Source organism: Cibotium barometz, chromosome 37 (assembly GCF_041138505.1).
Source record: "Cibotium barometz isolate CiBa-2024 chromosome 37, ASM4113850v1, whole genome shotgun sequence".
NCBI classification, from domain to species: Eukaryota; Viridiplantae; Streptophyta; class Polypodiopsida; order Cyatheales; family Cibotiaceae; genus Cibotium; species Cibotium barometz.
Genome location: NC_141082.1, coordinates 39564713 through 39592619, shown reverse-complemented (window position 1 = coordinate 39592619; position 27907 = coordinate 39564713). Strand labels below are relative to the sequence as shown.

The 27907-nt window shown below is 40.0% G+C and overlaps 1 protein-coding gene across 1 annotated transcript; it reads left to right on the top strand.

The window, feature by feature from the left end:
* The first annotated feature begins 15643 nt into the window (after positions 1–15643).
* LOC147617267 (uncharacterized) lies at positions 15644–27240 on the top strand. The gene is made up of 4 exons (XM_086776458.1): positions 15644–15868; positions 15952–16031; positions 16122–16809; positions 27187–27240. Exons 1-4 carry the CDS (start codon positions 15644–15646, stop codon positions 27238–27240), a joined length of 1047 nt encoding a protein of 348 aa, XP_086632584.1.
* The last annotated feature ends 667 nt before the right edge of the window (positions 27241–27907 follow it).

The following is a 27907-nucleotide window of genomic DNA, read 5'->3' as shown; positions in this document are numbered from 1 at the left end:
ATGGCGTGATAATGGAGTTACCACCATGCAAGTATTGATGCAAATGCTTTGTTTTGTTGCTTTTCTAACACTTAGACAATGCAAACAACAATTTCAAATGCTAAAAGAATAAAAAATAGCCCTACTTTTTCTCTTTTATCATCTTTTCTCACAACCTTATCCACAACTAACTATCCTCTTCTCAACCAATTTCGGGGCAAGGAAATCAAGGATCAAGATTCCAGACTCCACTCCTTCCTTCCAGAGTAATCAGGTTTCTATCCGCCAAAATCAGGAAAATCCCAGAGGTAGACCCTCTAACCAACCCACAGTTTTCAAACCAAAGTAATGCAAGATCTCTGCCTCAAAATAGGGGAAGTCAAAAAAATTTGTTTCCAAATTGGCCGTCCACTTCCAAGGCAATAACGCTAGAAGTGATTAAAGAAGAAGAAGAAGATGAAAGAGATCATACTCCACCTGTGAGATGAGGACATCTCTCATTTTTTAGGTCGGGTAGGATGTAAGATTCCTCCCCCAGCCCCTCAAGATGTCCAGTTTCTCCCCCTATAATCAATACCCTTTTTTGAATAATAACAGATCTTGTTTCTATCTGTTTTGGCCTAGAGAGAGAAAATATTCTAGAGAGAGCTAATTCAGTTTCTAGATATCTTTGGATGGAAAAATATCCCTTCTTATTAAAATGATTTCTCCTAAAACAAAAATTCAAAAAGAACTTTCCAGTGTGCAATTGGAATAAATTGAAAATAGGTAAAAAGGACCTTAGCCTAAGGGTCCAGATTTTCTAAAAAATTTGGATTAAGGTTTCTATGGACCAATAAGATTAATCAAAATATAGGGAGGAGATAAATTGAAGAATAAAAGAAAATCCCTCAAAAATGAGTAAATACTCACATAAGATGAAGAGTTGACTAAGGACAAGGTTTATAGGTTAAAAAAGAAGAGATATTTAGAAGAAATGATGTATTTTTGACACCTCAGTGTGGGGAATTCCCCTCATGAAGGAGGTGACTATTTCACATGTGTGGATGAGTTTTAAACTCACGATATTTTTATCTCTCCTCTCTCCTGTTTCAACTAGATCCAAAAAGTAAGCTAAACTGACCTAAAAATGGTCAAAAGTGACCAAACTAATCTGGAAAATTCTAGAATGAGTTTGCTTGGTTAGAGGCTCACTTTTTCCTAAAAATAGAAGCCTCCCCCTTTGTGAAAGGTTAATAGTGTTTATGCGCTGTTACTCTACTCCTCCATAGAGTCAAATACATTGAATTCACTTGATAATTCAATTGTTTTTGACTAAATTCTCTCCAAAAGAACTGGTGGCCACTCTTGCTGCAAACAAGAGTAGAACCCTCAATCCCTCAAGCCAAAGAAAATATGGGGCATTATTGTAGGCCATCTAGAATGCTGGTTAAGTCAAGTTAGGAGTGGTTATCTGCGACGAGTAGGTGGTTATAGTGGAGGGGGAACCCTCGATCTTTTCACTATTCTTCTCTTATAAAAGAGAATTTACCTTTGGTTTTAATAGTGGAGAGCGTGTGGAAAGTCCTTGGATGCTTTCATTCAAAAGGGTTACTGTCCACTCTGCTTGTCTAAGTAGTATTGTAGAAGGTCTCAACAATATTCTAATATCACATGTTGCCTCTTTGTTTAAGCTTTAAGCATTCTTCTATTAGAGCATTCTTGTGTTGTTGTCCTCTCCTTCGGCTTGACCTTGTCGAGGTAAGCTCTCTTATTCGTGCAACATTATGTTTATTGTACCCTTGGGTGTGCCGGGTTTAGAGTTTAGGCTTATGCATACAGATATAGGGCATTATTGTAGGCCATCTAGAATGTTGGTTAAGTCCAGTAGGGAGTGGTTATTCGCAAGTATGTGGTTATAGTGGAGGGGAAACCCTCAATCTTTTCACTATCATTCTCTTGTAAAAGATAAGTTGCCTTTGGCTTTAATAGTGGGGAGCGTGTGGAAAGTTCTCAGAAGCTATTATCCAAAAGGGGCATTGTGCACCCTGCTTGTCTAAGCAGTATTGTAGAAGGTCTCCACAATGTTCTAATATCACATGTTGCCTTTTTTGTTTAAGATTTAAGCATTCTTTTGTTAGAGCATTCTTGTGTTGCAGCCTCTTTTTTTTTTGCAGCTCTTGCACTAATCCTCTCTTTCGGCTTCACATAAGAGTGGTAAGCTCTCTTCTTCTTTTGATTACTTACAACATGTTTTTCCTTTATTGCACCCTTGGGTGCTAGATTTAGGTTTAGCTTAGGATTACATCTATGCATAGGCTCTTGCAACCTCTATGCATACAGCTTCTATGCGTAGGCTCTATGCATAAGGCTGTATGCATAGCTCTATGCGTAAGGCTATATGCGTAGCTCTATGCATAAGGCTATATGCATACCTCTACGTATAAGGCTCTATGCATAAGGCTCTCTACATAGGCTTTATGAATAAGGCTCTGCATAAGACTCTATGCGTAGGCTCTATGCATAGAGATTTATACATAAGGCATTTATGTTTTATGCTTCAAGCAATTGACTTTTATGCATGTATGTATAGGCAATGTAGATCAACCCATCGAAAGACCCAGATGTGGAAAATATGCTATCTATTATCGACGAACGATATGGGCAGCAAGCTCGGTCTCAGTTTACTCAGACATACATATGGTTCCATCAAACCTTCTCACATACACAAAGTTAACCTCTTATGCATTCTATAAGTCTCATCGTTTAATCTTATATGCAGGCAGGCTTACCATTGGGCAATTGACTCCATGGGGGCAATCTACTCCACTTGGCTAGTCGGGGCAGACCATGCCGCCTTTGAGTGATAGGCACATGTTTGAGTGGTGTGGGTCCGTGTGATGCAGACCCATCACAGTATGGCTGTGATGAGACTACACCACCTAGTAGTAGGGAGTCTGGGTAAGCATGATGCTCAATTATGAAACCATCATATGTGAGCTTGTGGATTGGGTATGTGGCCCTGCTTGACCTTCTCGAACTAGGTTGTTTCTTATTGGTCAGAGTTGTACCTATGGAATCCACCAATGCCAGTGAAATTTCTTGGCTTATATGTATGCATGATGGGTATACTCATACCAGCATCAGAACCCATGTTAAAGTCATCTATTACATCGAAAGTAACAAAAAGAGGGTTGATGTAAACTTCACCTTGCATGGCTCTGCTGCCACCTTGACCTGGTCTATAGATATGTTCAAACATCTTAGTTTTGTTTGGGGCTTGACTTTGTGATCTTTCAACATATATCTACTACAACTTGCTAAATTTAGTTCGTCCAAAACTATCCTAGTCTAATTTTGGTATGTGAATTAAATGGCAACTTTGCCTTCTAAGAACTATGTGCATTTTGACCTGAAGCTATTTGTACACTTGGTTTTACATGTGTGCCACTTGTCATAATTGGTCTTGAGAGTGACCTAAGTCTTGCAGACCATGAAGCCGCTTCACTTGACACTCCTGTCACATCTCTTAACCCATAGCTAGAGTTAATGCTTGTACTTGCATCATAAGGTCCACTAGCCCTTAACTCATTCTTAGGCCCATTTCTACCATGTAAATGACATCTACAACATCTGATTAACATCCAACTAGGTTGTATCAGATGTTTAACTCATCAAACACTATAGCTCTGCTAGTGTAAAACTATCTAGCAGATGGATTGTAACACCTGTAGGCCTTACTTCCTGTTGAGTATCCTATGAAGATACACTTGTTTGCTTTAAGGTCCATCTTTGTCCTCACATCAAATAAACAAAATTTCACTCAAATAATAGCCTCATATTGTGAATAAATATCTATAAGTCTATCTTTCTTTTAATACCTTTTGTTGAACACACGTGATACACACATTTTCATGCTAGTGACCCCCCCAAACTTTCTAGCTTGGTAGAGTTTTTATTTGGACATGGATAGTGTAGGATAGATAAAATTTAGGCTCTCCCATAATCCACAAGCGGCCCTAATCTAAAAGATGTTGTGGCCCTTGGATGGCCCTTCAAACGACATCCAAATGAATGGGGGTCTTGGATCCTCTATGTTTATAGTAGTAAGGGCCTAGGAATACAACATAGATGAGTTTCTCTAGCAACCCATAGTTTCCTTGTGCATGTGGTGTGAATTTAGGTACGGGGAGTTGCCACATTTTAGAAAAATTCCTGCAAAAGTAGGGAGGAAAAGAAAAATCACGAGTAAGATGTTTCATAGTAGTTTGGGATCAATATCTTTATTGTCTTCATATGGTCCACTCCATGCTCTTGAAGTGTTTGTCCTAATTGTCTTTAACGTTATTGTTTTTTTTCTCCTGCTCTATATCAGGGTCTCTCTCTACCATATCTTACTCTTGCTCTACCATGTCATATTTATATTCTTCCTCGATCATATATTCTCTTCCTTCAAATACATGTTTTCCATGAGGATTTATAGGGATAATTTTCATCGTGACTCTGTGCTTATCAATCCTTTCAATTCAAAAATGTTGACCATAAGCCCACATACTACTATAAAATCGTGCCTGCAAAAGTAAGTTTATAAGATCTTAATCATCAATAATTTAAACTTGAAAAGTATCCAAAATACTAAAGTTTGCAAATTTAGTATACTAACATATTCATCATCTACATGAGATGTGTATTTCATCATCAGTAAGTGTTTTTCCTTCCCACGAGATGAATAAGCAAATGTACTTGGCTATCAAAGAACTCTCTATGGAATTATTTCTCCATAAAACATAGAAGCATTCTTCCATTTTCTTTCATCTTTGGTATATTAACAAGATCAATATCTTTAGAAATAATGAACCTATAGAGTGAATTTAGTTCTCTTACTACTAAGAAGATAAAATGTACAAAGTTTAAAATATTTATAATTTATATTACCAAGTGAAAGATGCTAATCGATAAATTATATCCCTTATCAAAGGTGTTAAGCAATCTTCGATAACCAATGGTAGAACATGCAATAACCAACGGTAGAACATGCTGTTAGATTCATTCATGAGTATTTAATAATGATAAAGTTGTAAGCGAATAAAAATCCATTAATAGAGTAGCCAACCAACATTGTAGTACCCGGATGAAGTTGTGCCACTTTAAACCCAATAGATCATCATTATCCATAGTGAAGAGATTTTAACTCCATAACCACTTGGAGCTCAGATTTCAGCAATTCTTTGTAAAACTAATTTGTATTCTTTCTTAGAGAGGACCCATGGAGCTTCTTCATAAGTGATATGAGTACGATCATCAGAGTATTTAAGCCATAGTCGCTTCTTTGTCTTAGATTCTTTGAGATCTGCTCGGCATGTAGGTGTGCCCTTATCACTTGTCAAATATCTCCATAAGGACCCTTCAATATTCTTTAAAATATGCCTAGGATCAAGATAATGTAGAAGTTTCAGCTTTTTCCAGTACTGAAGGCTATAAAATATAGACTTTTCAGGCTTCATGCCCAATTGTATTTCACTTGGATTTTTTTAATCCTTGCAAATTTAAACTCTGTCCATTTTTTATATTGCTATTTGCAAGAGTCATTATAGGAGGCGATGATCGCATCTCAGATTTGTTATTGTATTTTTTTTCAGTCTTTTTAAATGAATGATCCATGGGAAGAAACATCCTATAACAAGAGTTTATGGAGACTTAAAGATGATGATAACCATACTTATAGTTGGTACAAAATGAAGTACAATCACGTCCTAGATTTGGATGATGGGCATCCTAATGGTACATTTAATTGGTAATCTTGCTTGCTTATGTCTATGTTGAGCACAAAGAGGTCTACTAAATGAGTAATTAACAAAGAAGCTCCTCTCCAACTCTTAGAGAATGTTGTGTGAGGAGAATATCAAGCCCATAAACACAATGTATAGGGGGACAATATATATGAATGATGATGTGTGGAGAATGTTGTGTGAGGACAATATCAAGCCCATCCTAAACACAATGTATAGGGGGACAATATATATGAATGATGATGTGTAGAGAGTCTAAAGTGGAAAAAGACATATGACAATAGGGTGGATAAGGTGCAGGTGCATGAAATGGAAAAAGAAAATGTATGGGAGAATGAGTAAACCGGGTAGTGCAACAATCTAGAAGGAATTTTGGAGAATTAGCCAGGTGGTGAGTACCCTGGGTTCTCTAAGAAGCATCTCTATTAGATACTTGACCTAGTTTGATTTCTCCTCTCTATTGTAGATGTTATGTTTTTTAAAGAATTATCACCGAGGTCTATTTGTGGAGGACCCCATAGCTTTTTTGTATTCTCTTCTGATACGTTGGTGCCAGGTCTTAGGGCTATTGAGACACCGAAGTGTTTTGTGGTTTATATTCTGATATGTTGTTGCCCAGGTCTCAGGGCTGTTGAGACACTGAAGTGTTTTGTTGTTTATACGAAGTAGACATAGATTTTGGGTCTCATCTTTTGTTTGATTTTTTGGTTATTATTGAGTTGTTTACATTGAATTCATGGAGATGAAGCTCATTTGGGTGATAATTTAATGATTGGGGATAGATTTTGAGTTGGTTCTCAGTCATACTTGTTGAGGAGGTACAGTGTTAGGTGGACCTCAGGATAGTCACCTAAAGGTGTAGGGACCTTGCTTTGGTCTATCTAAGATTGAGAGAGGTGTTTGTGGGTCAGAGCTGACTGTGAGGAGAGTCAGCAATAGTTGGACGGGTTTGTGGTCTGAGTGGAGATTTTGTGGTAGCTGTGAGTCACCTGCTGCTAGATAAGTGTTTAGGAGTGTTTATAGTGATGTATCCGGGCTAGGATAGAGTTTTTTGAGAGTCTAGAAGTGTCAGCAGACTTAGAGGAGAGGGAACTAGAGTGAGCTGAGTCAGTTGTACAAGCTTTGAGAGGACAATTATTCGGAGGCAGTTGTGTGTTAGAGCCCTGTAATTAGCTGAGAGCCTATAGTGTGGTATCCTTTTGCAAGGTGAGGGCATTATGAGCGTGCCATAGAGAGTTTGTAGACAATTGAGAGAGGATTGTAATTCAATTGAGGGTTCTGAGTCTGCCAGTTTGGTCAGACTACTTAGGCAAAATTGAGACAGGTTCAGTCAGCTGTGTTTTTGTAGAGGGTAGTTGACTGGTTGACTGGTTGAGGGGCAAGCTAACGATTGGGAAACATTATGGGATCATGGAGGATAGGTTTTTGATTGGGGAAAAGTTGAAGATTTCTAGAGCAGTTTCTAGCCGATTCTTGTCAGATGGGGATGTTGCTGGTTAGCTCGATATAAGCTGAGGTCAGGAGAGGCTTGTAGTTGGAAGATTTGAGGTGCTAGAGGTTAGTGTTGACCTAATAGGACAATTTGAGGAGGAATTCGGATCAGATAGGGAGGTTGGTAGGGTGTTGAGGTGTCCAGAGGTGTCAATTGGAGGGCTCAGGATAGGAGTCAGTTTGATTGGTTCCCTTGGAGTTGGGATTTCAGTGTCTCCGGAGTTCTGATCCATTGTGTTTTCTTCTTGTGCTGGTGGTGTAGTAGAGGCCATCACCCAACAACCTCACAACGTGGAGCCAAGAACTAATACATAATGTTGAGAATGTCGGCCCATATAGTCCTCACAACTTGTGTGCTCCTCGAAAACACAATTGGGCTCTACACTATATATATTTCCCTTGAACTATATATAAGCCCATCTATATTTTGGTGGGTGTAAGGTCTCCTAGATATGTTTGTGCGGTTCCAAAATACCCTCCTTTCATTAGCATCTATTTGGACTGAACCACACTTAAATTCATGCCATATGAGGACATGCTAATTATATAGGATGCAAGGTGATGTTTCGTGCCTGCATGACACTTTGTCGTCTTAGTTCTACCAAAAATGGTGATAATGATATAGTTTTCAAGTGAAACCCTGCTTGCTTAAGAATTGCTAGCTCCTCTTTTGTGACATTAGTATACCAAGATCACAAGCCATTTGGATGGCATCACTGGTGGATGCTTGAAAAGTTTGTCCACACCCCATGTATGCTCTACATCGTGATTACAAAACCACATCCATTGAGATATTTTGTTTCTATCATATGTTCTTTTCGACCAGAAAGAAGGGGTCATCACTAATCTTGGTGACCTACTCTCCATCAAGTTTGTGCACCTTCTTCTTTGTATCAATGCAAAACACTTGCTTTTCAATGAGGCGACATTCTCCTAATGGCCCACAATGTCTAGTGCACATTTTTCTCCATAGTTATCATTATGTGGTGTGGTCTCTGGGTGATGGCCTCTACTACACCACCGACAGGCATACAAGGAATACTACACTACTAGTAGGCACACAAGGAAGAAAAGATATGGGATCAGAATTGGGGAATGTTAGAATCATAGCTCCAAGGGCTCCAACCAGACCTGTACTTTTTTCTCCTACCTCCAGTTGATTCAAGAGGACACTTCTATACCCTCCCAACCTCCCTTTTTGACTCAGCCAACACAAGTCACCAAAAGCTCTGATCACATATATATTAGCCTCTCTTGACCATGGCTAACACCCATCTGACCTTATCCACTCTTAGCTGTGAAACAGAAAGGGAATTTTTAACCTTGAAAATCCTCTTTTACCTCCTAGATAGAAATTTGTCCTCCAGATCTCCAAGATGTCTTTTACCTGTCTCTTCTGACTAAAACAGACTTTTCTGCCTCTGAATTCTGACACAGTCTTCCAAAGCCTTTACAGAAACAAGACTTTTCTTTAGGTGCATGGATTTCCTCAGACCCTCAAACATATCTAAACTCGAAGTGATATCACTTTACTAGTCCTCTGCTAATTGCCACAACTGATCCACAACTGCCTCTGAATGGCTGTATTCTCAAGGATGACCAATCTGACTCAATTGAAGTAGAGTTCCTCCCATCTAGGTCAGCTGGCACTTGTATACCCACCAGATATTCAATGCAGCATCACAATAGATACACAGTTGACTCACTCCTACCTTAGAAATACCTTTAACTCTCTGGTCTTCTGTCTACTAATTTGCTGACTGTCAGACATGACTCACATGCATCTCCCTTATGTTCAGACATGTTAACCTAAAGACTTTCTACCTTCAGCTGATGTGTCTGACTGCTGATACAACCAACGTTATGTACTCTCTCTTCTGGTTCTGACTCAGAATCAGTTTTGACATAGTAGACGACAGATTTTCCCTTACAGGAGATCCTCGTTGATCATCTCACTCAACACAATACAAATAAAGAACCAAGGGACAAAATCTCACCAAAACCACAAAGGACTCAAGCTCTTAACACTGTATCTTTCATTGAAACCAAACAAGCTGTATCAACAAGCTTGAGACCTACTAGGGCTTTAAAGAAAATTGAAGAAAGCACAAGAAACTTTCAGGGTCTTCCAAAGACTTCACACTTCTCAGCATCATCTTCATTCCCACTCGCAAACATTTCAACCATTCTTCTAATGCTTTAACATTTTCCTTCTTTAGCGGCGGTCCCATCTCGCCACCATTTCCTAATTGTATTAGCTTTCCCGGATGTAGCCTCTATTGCTTTACATCACCTCCACACCTCAAAAATGCTTAGACGATCTTCTCTTTTGTTGTTCAGGACAAGTTACTTTGTGTGTTTTTGCAAACTCTATTCCCAGTGAAAAAGACATGATCAGTTTTGTAAACTATATTTCTAGTGAAAAAGACATGATCTCTTTCCACCTTCTCTAGATAGCAAGGCATGCACACTTTCAGAAAGATTTGTATTTGGAATGGCCACCCGCTCCCAAGGACTTCTATCATCCTACAAGGTTCAAATATTGGTAATACTCTCTAAATTCCTTGAATATCTACTTCAAGAAAAAATACATTATACGTACATTCATGTGTAGGTAGCCCCAATGAGATTCTTTCTTCCCACCATTTCAACCATTCTTCTAATGCTTTAATATTTTCCTTTGGCATGGTTCCATCTCGCCACCATTTCCTAATTGTATTAGCTTTCCCCGATGTAGCCTCTATTGCTTTATATAACTACCACACCTCAAACATGCTTAGATGATCTTCTCTTTTTTCATTCACGAGACAAGTCACTTTGTGTGCTTTTGCAAACTCTATTCCTAGTGAAAAAGACATGATCTCTTTCCAACTTGCAAACAACTATAGTCAAAGATGTTTTGATTTGGATCACATCTTTAACAGAGGTTCTGCTCAGAGGACCTAGGAAACACCTTGGCCAATTCTCTACTTGGCTACCTCCCTCTGCTCTGATTCAATAAAAATCCTCAGTGCACTGTCTTCACTACAAACTAAAAAAAGGTTGCAGGGACTCTACCCTGCATGTTCCATGATGATGAAAAATAAACCTGCAAAAGACCCCTCTACTACAAACTGTGCTCTCCTCTCTCTGTGGTGATCTCTAGCCGCCATTGGAGAGTCCCCTAAAATGATCTCGATTCTCCTTCTTCAAGCCTGTTTCTGCCTCGCTCTCTTTATGGAACATACGTTGCACGTCACCTTTGCTTCCCCATGTTCCACTACAAGGGATTGGGCTCATACCCGCGCTTTTAGCCGCAAAAAATGACTTGTGAAAAAAAGTAGCGGGCCCGTGTATCCGCGCGTGTATCATCGCGGCCAGAGACATGCGTGTAAAACCGCGTGTATAGTACCACTCAGACGCGCGTATACACGGGTGTGTAGCCGCGTTTTTTATACAGACGCGTTGATACACGCGGCTATACACGCTTTTTCTTATATTAGACGCACTTATACACGGGTGTATAGCCGCATCCTGTTCAGTTCCAATGTCCCAGATGCGTTTATACCTGCGTCTATACACGCGTTTCTCAAATTTAGATGCACTTATACACGCGTGATTGCCAGTTTATACGCATTAATACACGCGTAATTTCCAGGGTATCCGCGCAGATACACACATATTTTAGCAGTTCTGACGCGTTTATACACGCGAACAGAGAGCAAAAAAAAAAATCCAGAGAGTGCTATTTGGTGCCTGAATACTGTTCCAGCATTCCAGCACCCAATAGCACTCTCTGGTTTAGGGTTTTTGGTGCATTAGACCATCCCATTAGACCATCCACGAAGAACATATGCACGAGGGAGATTAAGACAAGAACGACATGAATGCATACATTGTCATTACACGATTCAAGACAGACATGAATGTAATACTATCGATCAATCAATTCAATATTACTATCAAAATTTCATACATGTATACAAGGGAGTCCATATCTCGAAGTAGCCCATGGCTTGAGTTTACAAAAAAATATATACAATCACATCCTCAATATGGAATGTGATACTACAAGTCTGAGTACTACTCAGACCCAGATGATGACTCGGTGCTCCCCCCATGCTCAGATGAGCTCACATCGGTCGGAATGTCCGAGGAGTAGTGCTCACGTCTACCCTCTGCAGCGACGGCCGGTGGATCATGAGCAGCTTGTGCCTGTTCAAGTAATATATAGTATATAAGTATATATATATGCAATTCAATAAACCAAAACCATTCGTTACGAATTTTCAAGTACCTGTCGACCGTATGGTCTCATGGCCATCTCAAACTGCGCGTCCGTAATACGTCCCTCGGTTCTGAAGATGGCCCACGTGTCACGTCTGCTATGCCGGCGAGCATACGCAGTATCGTGGGTTGTGGGCTTCCTCCCCGTAACCCGTCTCGCTGTATCATAATCAACACAATTTGTAAGATTAAAACAATCATAGAATCAATGAATTAAGTAAACAATCAAATAAAGTGGCAGGATACTTACGAACTCTGCCTCCCATGACTCGACGCCGCCAGATCCGAAATGCGAAGATCCAATGGTCTCCATCTGGATCCGTCGTGCCTCCACATGCTGCCTGCTCTTCACGCCACCCTCTGTTGCCTCCTTCCACTCGCGTTTGTGCGCAGTGGCAGGTTTCTCGGCAGGATAGCCACCCGCAGCTACATTTAGCCGGTCATCGTACGCGAATTTTTTAAGGTGAGATCTTTTATTACTTAAGATCTCCCTTATTCACGTCCTTCCCCATACATCCGAGAATGTAGCATGTGGGGGATTGGGGTACCGACTATGTACAGCCTCTATCACCTCCCCAACTAATCGGCTATTTTGATCTTTAAATTTAATAAAACAATTTCTATATGAGTTTGATACTACCCCACGCATGTACTCCATTACCTCCCTCCCCCTCGCATCCATCACTATCCCGCCCCTATCCGTCACATCATAGCAGACTACTCTCTCTATCTCTCTCATCTCCTCCTCTTCCGAACTGTCTCCTCTAACTCTTCTCTCTCTATCTCCTCTCTCACCGCGTGCCCTACTACCTCCCCCACTTCCCCCACCTCCCCCACCAAAGCACCCGCCGCATCCTCCACTCCCACTCTTCCTACTGCTGTGCGGGTGGAGTCACGACTGGGGGATTGTCTACGTGACGGTGGCTGTGAGCCCTGACGTGACGGTGGCTCTGAGGGAGCACGTGATGGTGGCTGTGAGGGTGTACGTGAGTGTGTCTGGGACGAGGTATGTCTCCTCGGTGGACGTGGAAGAGGAGAAGCTGCATGCCGTCTCGTCGGACTCGGAGGAATAGACGGCACTGGAGTGCCCTGGATACTCGCGGTAAGGGTATAGACACCAGGCAGGGAAGGAGGGGGATGGGCATACATATACTCTGTAAGCTCAACCGGACCAGGTTGGCGCCCAAAGTGATTCATCATCTCCATCAACCAATTGCTGTACGCAAATGGATCGGATGAAGAACCTGGAATATCCATAAAGAACCTGCAACAAACATCTTCATGTACATCATGGGCTGTCTCTTGACTCACACAAATATCATCATTCAAGTTAGTTGCCTGCAAATCATGAAATCTGAAACGCCGCAGTTTTCTGTCTGCAGAAACGCGTGTATACACCCGTCAAAAAACGCGTGTATACACCCGTCCAGAAACGCGTGTATATGCGCGTGAATATACTCTGCAGACAGTTTACACGCGTTTCTACACGCGTTCGTACACGCGACCTGCGAAAAAATTTTCTCGAAAAGACCGACCCCCCGAGACAGAATGTCCTTATAAAAGGACCAGCCATTGTCGCCCCTGTCAGGATGCAGTAACCCAATCGTGTGCAAAAAGACAAACCCGAAGAGCAAAGAGCAAAGTAAACAAATCTGACAAAAGAGACAAGGCACAGGACAAAGTGACTCACCTCTGAAAAAGTGAGTCTTCTCTGCTCCTTCTCTGCTCCCTCCTTCTCCCGTGTGTGTGCTCCTTTCTCTGCTCCCTCCTTGCTGTTGGAAGAGGCGAAAACAGGCGAAAACGCATGCACTGTTGATTTCTTAGTTCAAAATCTATATTTGGGGAAGGCGGGCTATTTTTAGTTTAAACATACCGCCGCGTTTATAATCGCGTTTATAAAGGCGGGTATATTCGCGTGTATGTGATTTTAGCTGCGTTTATACACGCGTTTTGCAGAAAGTAGCCGCGTGAATACACGCGGTTTTTAGGAAGTAGCCGTGTGAATACACGCAATTTTTAGGAGATAGCCGCGTTAATACACGCGATTTTGTACTCTCATTAAAAACATATAATGATTTTGTGTTTTCTGATTTGTACACAGGATGTCATCAACCTCTTCAAGCAGTTCTGGGGAAGATGAGACAATGCGTCATCGTAATCGCGATGTGTGGTTGGGACAACGGATCAAATGTATGTGTAATCGATGTCAAGGATGCATTGTACGAGCACGTCGAATTACCTTGAATCACATCTCCATGTATGGAGAATGGAATCAAACAGGTTTAGAGGTGAGTAGATGTAAATTGATGGTATTCAAATGACTCATGGTATCCAAATTAAATTAATAGAGTTGTAACATATAATTTGATAAATTGAAGCAGGATGCAGTACCACACCCTAACATGGTACCCTACGCGCGACGAGAGCACGTAAAGCATCGACGAGATGATGCTGGAGCTTCGGGATCTATTGTCAGAGATGAGTGGGAAAGGGACGACAATAGCCCTGCACCCCACGAAGTTGTGGAAGAGGAGGTGCTTGATGATATGGTGCGGAATCTTTTTAAGGATGATCCCAAAGGTATGGACGACGATGATATGGAACAAGAGCATCTTTATAAGGCTTCATCGACACCGGTGTTTGAAGGGTGCACATTCTCAGTTTTACGTGCTTCACTTGAACTACTTAATATACAAACAGTTTATGGATGGAGCAATGCAAGTCTTGACGCATTGTTGAAGTAAGCATTCTAACTTACAAATTTGAATTAGTGGTTTAAGGTTTAGGATTTAAGACTAATTATAATTGATGATATTGGATGCAGGCTATTATCAAACATGCTTCCAAAGGAAAATAGACTACCCACCTCAAGAGACATAGCGAGGCGCTATGTGACATCTCTTGGAGGACTGGATTATGATAAAATACATGCATGCGTCAATGATTGCATTCTCTTTCGTGGGACGCATAAGGAGGCTCTACATTGTCCCACTTGTGGTGAAGCAAGGTACAGAACAGATATGAAGAGTTTTGATGTACCTCGTAAAGTCTTGCGACACTTTCCTATAATTCCTCGCATCAAACACATGTTCAAGTGCAAATCCATAGCAGAGCTCATGTCATGGCATTCCTCACATCGATCGGATGATGGCATGTGGAGAATTCCCGCAGACACTCCTGCTTGAAAGCATATTGAAGATGAGTGGCCCAGCTTTAAAACAGAGCCCAGAAACTTGAGACTTGGCCTGGGTATGGATGGAGTGAATCCATTTGGTTTCAAAAGCACCGCATACAACGTGTGGCCAGTTGTGTTGGTGAATTACAACCTTCCACCATCAATGGCGATCAAGAAGGGACATCTTATGTTATCCCTTCTAATTCCAGGGAAACATAAGGTCAAGCATATGGATGTTTATCTTGAACCACTGATTGATGAGTTGGAGGAACTATGGAGAGGTGTTGCGGTGGTGGACATTAGTAGGCCTCCCTCCTCTCGACACTTCGACTTAAAAGCAGTGTTGATGTGGACAATGCATGACTTTCCAGGATACAGCGATTGTTCTGGTAAGAATTCTAATTACCTCCCTACTCTATTACTATTGGCTATATATATTAATTAGACGGTTTGACTTTATTATTCTAACTTTTATTTATATTTTAACAGGTTTGAAAACATCGGGTAAACATGCATGTCCTGTTTGTGGCCCTTCGTTAGTACATGAGTATGCTGATGGTTTGTGTAAGACTATATTCGATAATCATCATCGATTTCTCCCCTCAGATCATCCTAAATATGTTGCTAGTAAGAGTAACATTCCTCCACAAACACTTCGTGCAAAAGATTGGAAGCGTATTTGGGAGTCTACAACTATTCTTCCTCCAGATGGCATGAACAGGTATAGTGATGTTTTTTCAATCATGTTTTGTGTAGTCTCTAATTGGATTAAAAGGTCACATAGAGCAATCCCTTGTGCAGGTACTCCATTTTTTTCCGGCTGCCATATTGGACCCATCTTAAGATCAACCATCTTCTTGATCCCATGCACATCTTCAAGAATGTGGGATCTGGTATTTGGGAACATATTACTGGTAAACGAGACAATGTTAGCGTACGTGAGGACTTGCGGGTCGCAGGACGTATGCGTCAAGCTTGGCCACGAGAGGTGGGTGGGCACGTTCGTCTTCCGCCTGCACCATGGATTATATCAAAGAAAGAGGAGAAGCAGGTAAAGCAGGCCATCACCACTTTGCGTACTCCCACTGGATGCATGAGATCATTGAAGGGAGCCTTTACAACCACTAAGAAAAGAGGCGTTGAGCAACTATATGGGTTGAAGTCCCACGATTGGCACAAGATGCTTCAAGTAAGTGTTTTCCAAGTCTTGTACATACGTTGAAATTAAATTTTGTAATGCCCTAAACCATAAATGTGCTCTTATGTGCGCAGTTCATACTACCTACTAGCATCGACCATTGTGCGAATAAGAGTTTGAAAAAATGTATTTATAAGATGGGCGAGCTTGTGAGGTATGTAAAACCCATGCTCAGATCACCCTTCATTATAGCTTGCAAAATGAACGTGCATGAGGTATAACGTACTATTTATTTATTTTTCAGATATGTTAGTTCCAAAGCAATTGATCCAGCCACGTTGGATGATGCGCGTGTTATGGCAGTGGAGGTGGTTTGTTTGGTAGAGGAGACTTTTCCGCGAACCATTCTCACAAGTCAACTACATCTCATTGTGCATTTAGTGGACGAAATTGCTTTATGTGGTACTGTGCATGCACGTTGGATGTTCTTCCTAGAGCGCTTCATGAAGACCTTAAAAGACTTTGTGAGGCAAAGTGCAAGGCCTGAAGGAAGCATGGCCAAGGGTTGGTTGATACAAGAGTCTCTTGTATATATTTCAGAATTTCTTGGTCAGGTGGACAGCTCTTTGCCACGACTATGGAGCAATGAAGAGGACTTGAGGATGACCTCTATTGTGCCTCAAGGAAAAGGACAGAGTAAAGTAATTGACAGAACATTGATTGATGATCTCAATTTCACTTGTATCCTTAATAGTGATGTGATGAGCAGATGGGTTACAAGATATGAGGATGCAAAGACAAAAAGGCAAGCAGAAAGAGCTCTCTTTCGGAGGCAACATGGCTCTCGGAAGGCGTACCCTAAGCATCTAGCAACACTTCCGAATGATATCCATGTTGATTGGTTGCATGAGGAAATGGAGAGAGCAGAGAGCGACGAGGGGCTGCATATCACGGCGGAAGAATGGGAGTATGCACGAGGATGCATGTCAAAGGTACATAGAACTAATGTTTTGCATTAGTTGTAAGTGATTTGCTTTTAATATTTATTCACATTGCTTACACAAATATTGCTTCTATTTTGGTCCAGTGCACTATGTTCAATGCTATATGGTGTGAAGGCAAGCATTTTCGAACACAAAGAATTGATGAAAAGAGAAATACACAAGATTGCGGTGTCATTAGTAGCTTTGAGGGAGCTAATGGAAAAATGGATGATTATTGTGGCATAATCCAAGACATATTTAGGCTTGACTTTTGTCGCTTCTTTGTGTATGTTTTGGATGTCAAATGGCAAATGAACGTGGTGGAAAAAGGGCCTGATGCAACGATAAAACGCCATGCAAGTGGATATGTAACTATTGACTCTACAAAGTTCTGGCAAACAAAGAAAGATAGGCTCGTATTGCCACAACAATGTGAGCAGGTATGCATTTTTTTACTAATGTGTTTCATGTACATATATATCTAAGCTCGCGTACCCCTTGACTTTTGATATGCTAATTAATTACTGTACTGTGTGTATTTGAGTAGGTTATCTATCTACCAATGATGCATGACATCAAATGGTGGTACGTCATCCCTATTGCACCACGTTCCAAAGTGATGTATAATACATTCACTGATATGGAGCATATGGAGGATGTAACAAGCCGCAATGAAGATGACGTCGAACATGCCATTGAAGATGTTGTGATCGATGATCAAGAAATAAGAGATGATCATGATAATGAAGATGAGCATGCCATTTCTCATGATCATGAGAATGACCCTACCATTGAGGATGATGGTGATGTTGATGAGGATGATCAGGACATCGATACCATTATCAATGGAGTACAGAATATCGATAGTGGAATAAATTTAATCGTAGCCTTACCAATTGATCAAATGGATATTGATGTTGATCGTTTGGCAAGGATGGATCTTATTGAAGATGAGATCGAACCCTAACCAATCCGTCCCTGTATGTTCTAAATTGATGACATTTCTATCATCTCATATGCATGATTTATTTTTGAATATATTTCATTGTTGTAAATGCATGTAGTGGGATTGTGTAATGATGTATACTGTAATGTACTATGAGATGGTTTAAGGAAAATAGTTTTTAATTTTGTAAAGGAATTCAGTTTTTTTTCAGTTTTTCTCTGCCATGCGTGTATTAATCCGTGTATAGTAGCGTTTATTTATCCGTGTATAATAGCGAGTATTACCCCGTGAATATTATCGTGTATTTATGCGTGTATTACTGCGTGTATATAAACGCGTTTATACACGCCTTGATAAATGCAAATATACACGCGAGCTTAAATGCTAAAATACACGCGCCCGATTCTATTCAAATACAAGCGCGACCATACACGCATTCGTAATTTATCGCGTGTATGAAACGCGTGTATGGCAGCATTGTCTTGTAGTGTTCCTTCTATTTTCCTTTGCGCACATGCTCTTATCCACCCAGATGTCACGCCGCTCCTACCATTTGGGATCCTTTGCATGCCATCATATAGCCATCTCATTTATGTAAATTTTAGGTTAAGGATGGGCTCATTATGCTCCTCACAATGTCTCTATAGTCAGGTTCCATTTGCACATCTGATTTTCTTCCAGCTTTTACATCATGCTCATTGGATTCATCCAAACAAACAAATGTCTCGTGTGGATGGAGTGGCTAGTTTCACAAGTTTGTGTCAAACCTAATTTGTCGTGGACGTCCACGTGGCTTGCAATGCCTTGATTCCATTACATACCCTCATCTATGTGAGCTATTGTCTATGTTTGACCTCTTCTTTCTTTGCATGATTTCTTTATCACCACGACCTTATGGGTCCTCAAACATAGGGGTACCAACAACTACTCCTTGCACCACATGGGCAACACAAGTAGGACCTGCCATGCTATTAGAACCAACTCTCTTGAGGAAAGTATCCATATCGGGGTCCAATCCCATTATAAAGACCAATCAAATATCAAAGTTTATTTTCACATTGAATATACAAATTGATCACATCGGAGATGCAAACATGATACAATGAAATCTTCCTCTTTCCACCTTCTCTAGCTTACCAGCTAGCATGCACACTTTCAGAAAGATTTGTATTTGGAATGCCCCCCCCACTCCCAAGGACTTCTATCATCCTACAAGGTCCAAATATTGGTAATACTATCTAAATTCTTTGAACATCTACTTCAAGAAAAAATACATTATACGTACATGCATGTGTAAGTAGCCCCAACGAGATTCTATCTTCCCACCGTTTCAACCATTCTTCTAATGCTTTAATATTTTCCTTTGGCACGGTCCCATCTCACCACCATTTCCTAATTGTATTAGCTTTCTTGGATGTAGCCTCTTTTGCTTAACATAATCTCCACACCTCAAACATGCTTAGATGATCTTCTCTTTTGTCGTTCCGGAGGACAAGTTACTTTTTGTGCTTTTGCAAACTCTATTCCCAGTGAAAACAACATCATCTCTTTCAACCTTAATGTGCACATCATAGCAATTCTCTGTTATATCAAACGAACAATCTCATGACTCCTTGCCAATAATGTTTTCTCTTCCACTAGTGTTGAATTCATAGTATCGGCTAGTAGCAAGCCTTTTGTCAGCTTCTATTGATATCCCGTGCCTCCACTTTTTGCTTCTCTTGCTAGAAGATGGAATGGAATAGAGGTCACTGTTCGTGCCTGCATGACACTTTGTCATCTTAGTTCTACCAAAAATGGTGATAATGATATAATTTTCATGTTAAACCCTGCTTTCTTAAGACTTGCTAGCTCCTCTTTTGTGGCATTAGTACCAAGATCAACAAGCCATTTGGATGGCGTCGTTGTTGGTGGATGCTTGAAAAGTTTGTCCACACCCCATGCATGCTCTACATCGTGATTACAAAACCACATCCATTGAGATATTTTGTTTCTATCATATGTTCTTTTCGACCAAAAAGAAGGGGCCACTAATCTTGGTGACCTACTCTCCATCAAGTTTGTGAACCTTCTTCTTTGTATCAATTCAAAACACTTGCTTTTGGAATGAGGTAGCACTCTCCTAATGGCCCACAATGTCCAGTGCACATTTTCCTCCACAATTATCATTATGTGGTGTGGTCTCTGGGTGATGGCCTCTACTACACCACCAGGAGGCACACAAGGAATACTACACCATTGATAGGCACACAAGGAAGAAGAGATATGGGATAAGAACTGGGAAATGTTAGAATCGCAGCTCCAAGGGCTCCTACCAGACCTGCACCCATCCTTCTACCTCCAGTTGACTCAAGAGGACACTTCTATACCCTCCCAACCTCCCTTTCTGACCCAGCTAGCACAAGTCACCCAAAAGCTCTGATCACACATATATTAGCCTCTCCTGACCAAGGCTGACAACCATCTGACCTTATCCACTCTTAGCTATGACATAGAAAGTGTTTTTTCTACCTTGGAAATCCTTTTTTAGCTCCTAGATAGAAATCTATCCTCCAGATCTCCAAGATGTCTTCTTTCTATCTGCCGCTGACCTCATATACACATCCCCAAGGCCTCTCTAGACCCCCTTTTGACTCTTCTCTGAACACCTGTTCTGACTTAAAAAGATTGTTTTGACTCTAAATTTTGACACAAAAATGTCTACTTCCAAAGCCTTTACAAAAACATGACTTTTCTTCAGGTGCCTAGATCTCCTCAAACCCTCAAACAGATCTAAACTTGAAGGGATATCAATTTACTAGTCCTCTACTAATTGCAACTGATCCACAACTACCTCTGAATGGTTGTCTTCTCTCAAGGAAGACCAATCTGACTCAACTGAAGTAGAATTCCTCCCATCATTTAGGTCAGTTGGCACTTGTATACCCACCACATATTCAATCCAACCAAGGATGCATATAAGAGATACATAGTTGACAGTAGTTTACTCAGTCTTGCCTTAGAAAAACCTTCAACTATCTAGTCTTCTATCTACTGGCATCTCCCCTATGCTGAGACATGCTAACCCAAAGACTTTCTACCTTCAGCTGACATTCAGCTGTTGCTGACACACAGAACCAACTTTGTGTACTCTCTCTTATGATTCTGACTTAGAATCACTTTTGACATAGTAGACAACAGATTTTCCCTAATAGGAGATCCTCCTCGATCATCTCACTCAACACAACACAAATAAAGCACCAAGGCACAAAATCTCACCAAACTGCGGAGAACTCAAGCTCTTAACAATGTATCTTTCATTGAAACCAAAACAAACAGTCTAACAAGCCTAATACCTAATTTTTAAAGAAAATTGAAGAAAGCACAAGAAACGTTTAGGGTCTTCCAAAGATAGACACACAACTTCACACTTATCAACATCATCTTCATCCTCTACCATCCGGCTTCCAACTGGCAAACAACTACAGTCAAAGAAGTTTTGACCTGGATCACATCTCTAATAGAGGTTCTGCTCAAAGAACCTAGGAAACAGCTTGGCCAAATTCTCCACTCGGCTACCTCCCTCTGCTCTGATTTAATCGAAAATCCTTAGTGCACTGTCTTCACTACAAACTAAAAAAAGGTTGCAGGGACTCTACCTTGCATGCTCCATGATGAAAAATAAACCTACAAGATTAGGCTATCATGGGCTTCTCTTAGAATTCTTCCCTTTATTCCTGCACCATTGGGGATACATAGCCGATTATTATAATACATGCATCCTTCATCCAGTTTGTATCCAAGAACTCGACTCATTTCGTGATGAGGAGTCTTGCTTTCCTGCATCAAAAGGATAGCAATAGGGGCAAAGAATTTTTCCTGCATGATTTTCTCCTTTGCTGCATTGATCAACAATGGATTTGACACCACTGTAATTGCAAGAAAGGAGGCTTTTCTGCTGAGCGCATCTGCAACCGCATTTTCTTTCCTTGGCCAATACTTTATTTCAAAAGCAAATTCTTGCAGGGTCTGCATCCATCTCCTTTGAGGCATGTTGAGATCCCTTTGGGTGAAGATCCACTTCAGAATTTGATGATCTGTCACATCAAGGTGAATCTTTGTCCCAAAAGATAATGTCTCCACAACTTCAGAGCATACACTACTGAGAGTAGCTCCAAGTCATGGACAACATAATTCCTCTCATGTGTTCTGAGTTTTCTGGATTCATAGGCCACTGCATGACCTTCCTGCATTAGAGCACCACCTAAGGCAAATCCACTGGCATCAATAACTACCTCAAAGGGTTTGGAAAAATCTGGCAATTTAAGGATAGGGTTGGTTACTAAGGCTGTCTTCAGCTTGTCAAAGACACTCTGACACATTGCAGTCCACTGAAAAAGTGTACTTTTCTTGAGAAGGTTAGTTAAAGGGGATGCTATCTGAGCATACCTAGGTATAAAGATCCTATACCATCTGGTTAACCCTAGGAACCCTCTGACTTCCTTTACTGACTTGGGTTCTAGCCATTCAACTACTGCTTGGATCTTTGCAGCCTGGTCATGAGAAATCCCATCCTTTGACACTATGAATCCCAAGTATTCCACCTGGTCAACAGAGAAGGAACACTTGCTCTTCTTTGCAAAGAGTTGGTGTTTCCTTAGGATTTCCAGGACTTTGCGCGCATGATCTTCATGGTCTGCAGCATTCTTCGAGTATACTAAGATATCATCAAAGAAGACAAGAACAAAATCATCCAAGTATTCTCTGAGAATATCTTGCATAAGACGATTGAATGTCGCCGGGGCATTAGTTAATCCAAACGGCATGACTGTGAACTCATAATGCCCATAGTGAGTGTTGAATGCTGTCTTTGGGATGTCTTGCTCCTTGATTCTGATCTGGTAGCACCCGGATTTGAGATCTATCTTTGTAAACATTTGGGTACCACTTAATCGATCCAGAAGTTCATCAATCCTAAGAATAGGATACTTATTCTTAATTGTTAATTGATTCAGTCCTCTGTAGTCAATACAGAGTCTTAACGTTCCATCTTTCTTCTTTTGAAAGAGAACCGGCACACCCCAAGGTGAGACACTGGGTCTGAAGAATCCCTAACCTCAATTTTACTAATCTCAAGTTCCTTGCATAACACTAATTTTAACCTAATCACTTATCAACCCTCTTTATCCTCTAGTTAATAAACTCTTTCCATGCTAAACCAATTTAGGAAGGGGGGTTGCACATGGATTGAAAGATGTCTTAGGCTAAGAAGGAGCTACACATAGCTTAACGGATGTCCTTAAACATGTTGCCTAGGAAATATCTAAATATATGAATAAATTTGATGGTTCCAGAGACCCATATGAATTCATGCAAGTGTTTGAACAATGTAGTGATGCTTTAGGAGCTATTGACTATACGTCTAAGGTTCAAGCTTTCATATTATGCTTAATGGGCAAAGCCAGTTCGAAGGTTTACCACACTGTAGCATGAAATCAAAGTGAACTTCAAAACCTTAAAGGTATCTTTCATCTATGGGTTCTTGAGGTAGGGTCACTAGTGGTGTGCATCACGTGAACTTTACTCAATTAAGCGACTCAATTAAGCGAAAAACTGATGAAACCATATGAGATTTTATCCTTTGGATAAAAACTCTAGATTTACGACGTGAACCATGGAAAAAGTTGAATAATGGTCAATTAAAATGATGCTTTATGATGGGGCTAAAGAAAAATGGCTCTTCCACAATTCGGTCCTTATATGAAATCCTAAGACATTTGACCAATGTTGCAAAGAGGCTATCCGATTGGATGACAACATGTCAAAAGTAGAAAATCCTTGAACTAAACGAGGGGTTGTAAACAAATAGATTTTGAAGCTCACCACTCAACAGCTTTATGGTGGAAAACTTGGCGAGAGAAATCTGGGATGAAAAAGGAGATAAACATCAACAAAATCTGAAATCTCTTCCACCTGGTGGTGTTAAACCAATGATTTTATATTGCAATCATTGCAAACAAGGCTATGAAACCACAGTTTTTCCTAAAGTCTGCGCAACTAATCCAAATAAATCTCACCAATACAAGTGCACCAACCTTGTTTGATTGGTACATCCAGAAAAATATTATACAAATGAATCAACTCAAGACATAAAATCCTCAAATCCTATAAATCCAAGAACTTACATTAGAAAGTCTAGTGCCCTTGGCCTAGAATGAGACCAAACAAGGGGTAGAAAATTTTAAGCATCTGCACCATTCAAAGTTGTTAGTGTGCATAATGGATGGTTAACTAGTGTACCATTAAATGTTAACACACTTGCTGTAAGCTACGATGTGCACCAAAACAAAATCTACCTAATGTTGAAACTTCAAAATGGATTGATGAAAATGTTGTAACATATCAAACCAGCAACGATCTAAAGCTAAAGAAGGAATCCCAAAAATTAAAATGGAGACAAACAAGCCTCAAATCAACCAAAGAAAAGGGATTTGGAACCTCAAAAACCTCAAAAACCCAAGGACAAGCAAAAGGTGAAGGTTGAAACAAGCTCAAATGAGGATAGGAAAATAAAAAAAGTCTCATCAAAGGGACTCAACTCAAAATAGTAGGAACATCCGTGCAGAAGAAACATCAAAACTTGCATGTGAAACTATGGAAGTTGATTGCATATGGAGGAGGAGAATATTTCTCTAATAAGTTCCATGTGTATCTGAGAAAGACTGGAATTTAGAGGCAATTCACACCAGGTACACTGTAACAAAATGGAGTTGCTAAGAGGAAGAATAGTCACATTGCAAAAGTTGCTCTTGCATTCATGGTGGCTGAGAAGAGCATACCTCATCATTATTGGATTGAAGCAGTGCGATTGCAGTTTACATTATAAGCAAGACTCCCATAGCATCAATGCATGGTATGACTCCAGAGGAGAAGTACAATGGCAGAAAACCAGATTTGTCACACCTGAAAGTTTATGGATGCATTGCATATGTACATATTCCTATCCTGATTAGCTATGCGATAATCTGAATTTGAAGGCTAAAAATTATGTTTTCATTGGTTACTCCATTGAGAAAAAGGGATACATATGTTACAACCTTCTCACACGTGAGATGAGAGTGACCATGGATGTTTTATTTAATGAGATGAGCAACTGGTATGCTGATAAAAAAGACTGAATTGGGGTTGATACACAAGAACAGGTGGTTGCACAAAATGCAGAATCAACAATCACAATCATTGAGTGGATTGAGAGAGAGTCCCCTAGAAATGGGTCTGTTGATAGACCGTGGAGTTGCAAGCTCCGTCAGAATGCCATTCCTGCAAATTCAACAGTTGCGTCACATAAAGGAAAAGAGAAGGTCAACGAGTCCCTTGGTATGCATGACATTTCAATAGGGCATTCGTTTGTTGATGGAGAGTCTAGTAGCTCAAAGCGCAGAGCTTTAATGAGGAGTTTGGGATTCTAGTTTTATCAGTACACTTGGTGTAATACTACTATAAAATCATTCTGTGAAAATTATCCAAAATACTAAAGTTTGCAAATTTAGTATACTAACATATTCATCATCGACATGAGATGTGTCATCAGTAAGTGTTTTTCCTTCCTCCTCCATCTTTCTAAACAAGATTTTATTCCACTCTACTATCGAAGGAATTTCTCATTTTTTGGTGTGAGATCATTTACTAGATGACTTTTCCTTCTCTCTCTCATATAACTTGATCCATTTTCCATTATTTTCATATTTTACAATATAAAGGTGTCTATTTGTTCATGAACCTCAACTAATAACTTCACTTTCTTTCCATTTCGTGATAATACCTCCCATGTATTTCTTACATCTTCATCGTCATTCCATAATTTTCGTGCCTTTGAATCCATAGTGACCATATAATTTGGAACATAATAAAATGATTCATGGACTAACCACCCCTTTGCCATGGATCCCGCAGGCCATGCTCTTTGATAGACAAATCCTTTGACAACTTTCATAAACCACTCAAAGAAGAACGTCCATGGACTACTCATAACACCTTCAAGAGATATTTCATCCACGAGATGAATAAGAAAATGTACCTGGCTATCGAAGAAGCCTCTAGGAAATTCTTTCTCCATAAAACATAGAAGCATGCTTCCATTTTCTTTCATCTTCAGTGTATTAACAAGATCAATCTCCTTAGAAGTAATGAACCTGTAGAGTGAGTTTAGTTCTAAAGATTTAGTTCTCTTAGTAAGAAGATAAAATGTACAAAGTTTAAAATATTTATAATTTAAATTATCGAGCGAAAGAAGCTAATCGATAAATTATATCCATTATCAAAGGTGTTAAGCAATCTTTGATAACCAATGGTAGAACATGCTATTAGATTCAATCGCAAACATTTAATAATGATAAAGTTATAAGTGAATAAAAATCAATTCATAGAGTAGCCAACCAACATTATAGTACCTGAATGAAGTCATGCCACTTTAAACCCAATAGATCATCATTATCCATAGTTTACAGATATTCAAAAGAAGCTCCATAACCACTTGGAGCTCAGACTTCAGTAATTTGTAAAACTAATTTGTATTCTTTCTTAGAGAGGACCCATGGAGCTTCTTCATAAGTGATATGAGTACAATCATCAGAGTATTTAGGCCATAGTTGCTTCTTTGTCTCAGATTCTTTGAAATCTGCTTGGCATGCAAGTGTGCCCTTATCACCTGTCAAATATCTCCATAAAGACCCTTCAACATTCTTAAAAATATGCATAGGAGAAAGAAAATGTACAAGTTTTAGCTTTTTCCAGTACTGACTTTTTAGGCTTCATGCCCAATGGTATTTTACTTGGATTTTTTATCCTTGCAAATTTAAACTTTGTCCATTTTGTATTCCTATCTATAGGAGTCATTGTAGGAGGCGGTGATCGCATCTCAGATTTGTTATCATGTTAATGTTTTTCAATCATTCTAAATGGATGATCCATGGGTAGAAACATCCTATAACAAGAGTTTATGGAGACTTAAAGATGATGATAACCATACTTATAGTTGGTACAAAATGAAGTACAATCATGCCCTAGATCTGGATGATGGGCATTCTAATGGTACATTTAATTGGTAATCCTACTTGCTCATGTCTATGTCGAGCATAAAGAGGCCTACGAAATGAGTAATTAACAAAGAAGCTCCTCTCCAACTCTTAGAGAATGTTGTGAGGAGAATATATATGAATGATGATGTGTAGAGAGTCCAAAGTGGAAAAGATGCGTGACAACCGGGTGGATAAGGTGCAGGTGCACGAAATGGGAAAAACAACTGTGGGAGAATGAGTAAACCGAGTAGTGTAACAATCCAGAAGGAATTGAGGCAGTGATGTGTGGCTGGAGTGACCACCACCAGAGAAAGAGAGGTGAGCGAATTCGATAGTGGAGAGTGTCTCCTGCTGTAGGTCAGGTTTATTGTTGTGAAGATGTAGACTAGAGTTCTTGCATATTTTGAAGATTACAGAGAAGAAGCCAGTGTAGTGTGAGGGAAGTTGATTGGTTCACATCAAAGAGAGTGTAGAATTTCAGAGAATCGTCTAGGTGGTGAGTACCTTGGGTTCTTTAAGAAGCAACTCTATTAGATAATTGACCTAGTTTGATTTCTCCTTGATTATAGATGTTATGTTTTTTGAAGAATTGTCACCAAGGTCTATTTGTGGAGGATGCTAGAGCTTTTGTGTGTTCTCTTTTGATGTGTTGGTGCTTAGGTCTTAGGGCTATTGAGACATTGAAGTGTTTTGGGGTTTATATTCTGATATGTTGGTGCCCAGGTCTCAGGGTTGTTGAGACACTGAAGTGTTTTGTTGTTTATACAAAGTAGACATAGATTTTGGGTCTCATCTTTTGTTTGATGTTTTGGTTGTGATGATTGAGTTGTTTACATTGAATTCATGGAGATGAAGCTCCGGTGGGTGTCGATTTCATGACTAGGAATAGATTTCTGAGTGGATTTTCACTTAGTCAGTACTTGTTGAGAAGGTATAGTGTCAGGTGGACCTTAGGATAGTCACCTAAAGGTGTAGGGACCTTGCTTTGGTCTATCTAAGCTTTAGAGAGGTGTTTGTGGGTCAGAGATAATTGTCAAGAGAGTCAACAATAGTCGGATGGGTTTGTGATTTGAGTGGAGTTTCTATGGTAGCTGTCAGTTAGCTG

Bases quoted from the DNA above. Each gene is read 5' to 3' on its own strand.
- LOC147617267 (XM_086776458.1), top strand. From the start codon at position 15,644: ATGCGTCAAGCTTGGCCACGAGAGGTGGGTGGGCACGTTCGTCTTCCG. The intron at 15,869-15,951 runs GTAAGTGTTTTC...TTATGTGCGCAG, and splicing joins ATTGGCACAAGATGCTTCAA to TTCATACTACCTACTAGCAT. The intron at 16,032-16,121 runs GTATGTAAAACC...TTTATTTTTCAG, and splicing joins AAGATGGGCGAGCTTGTGAG to ATATGTTAGTTCCAAAGCAA.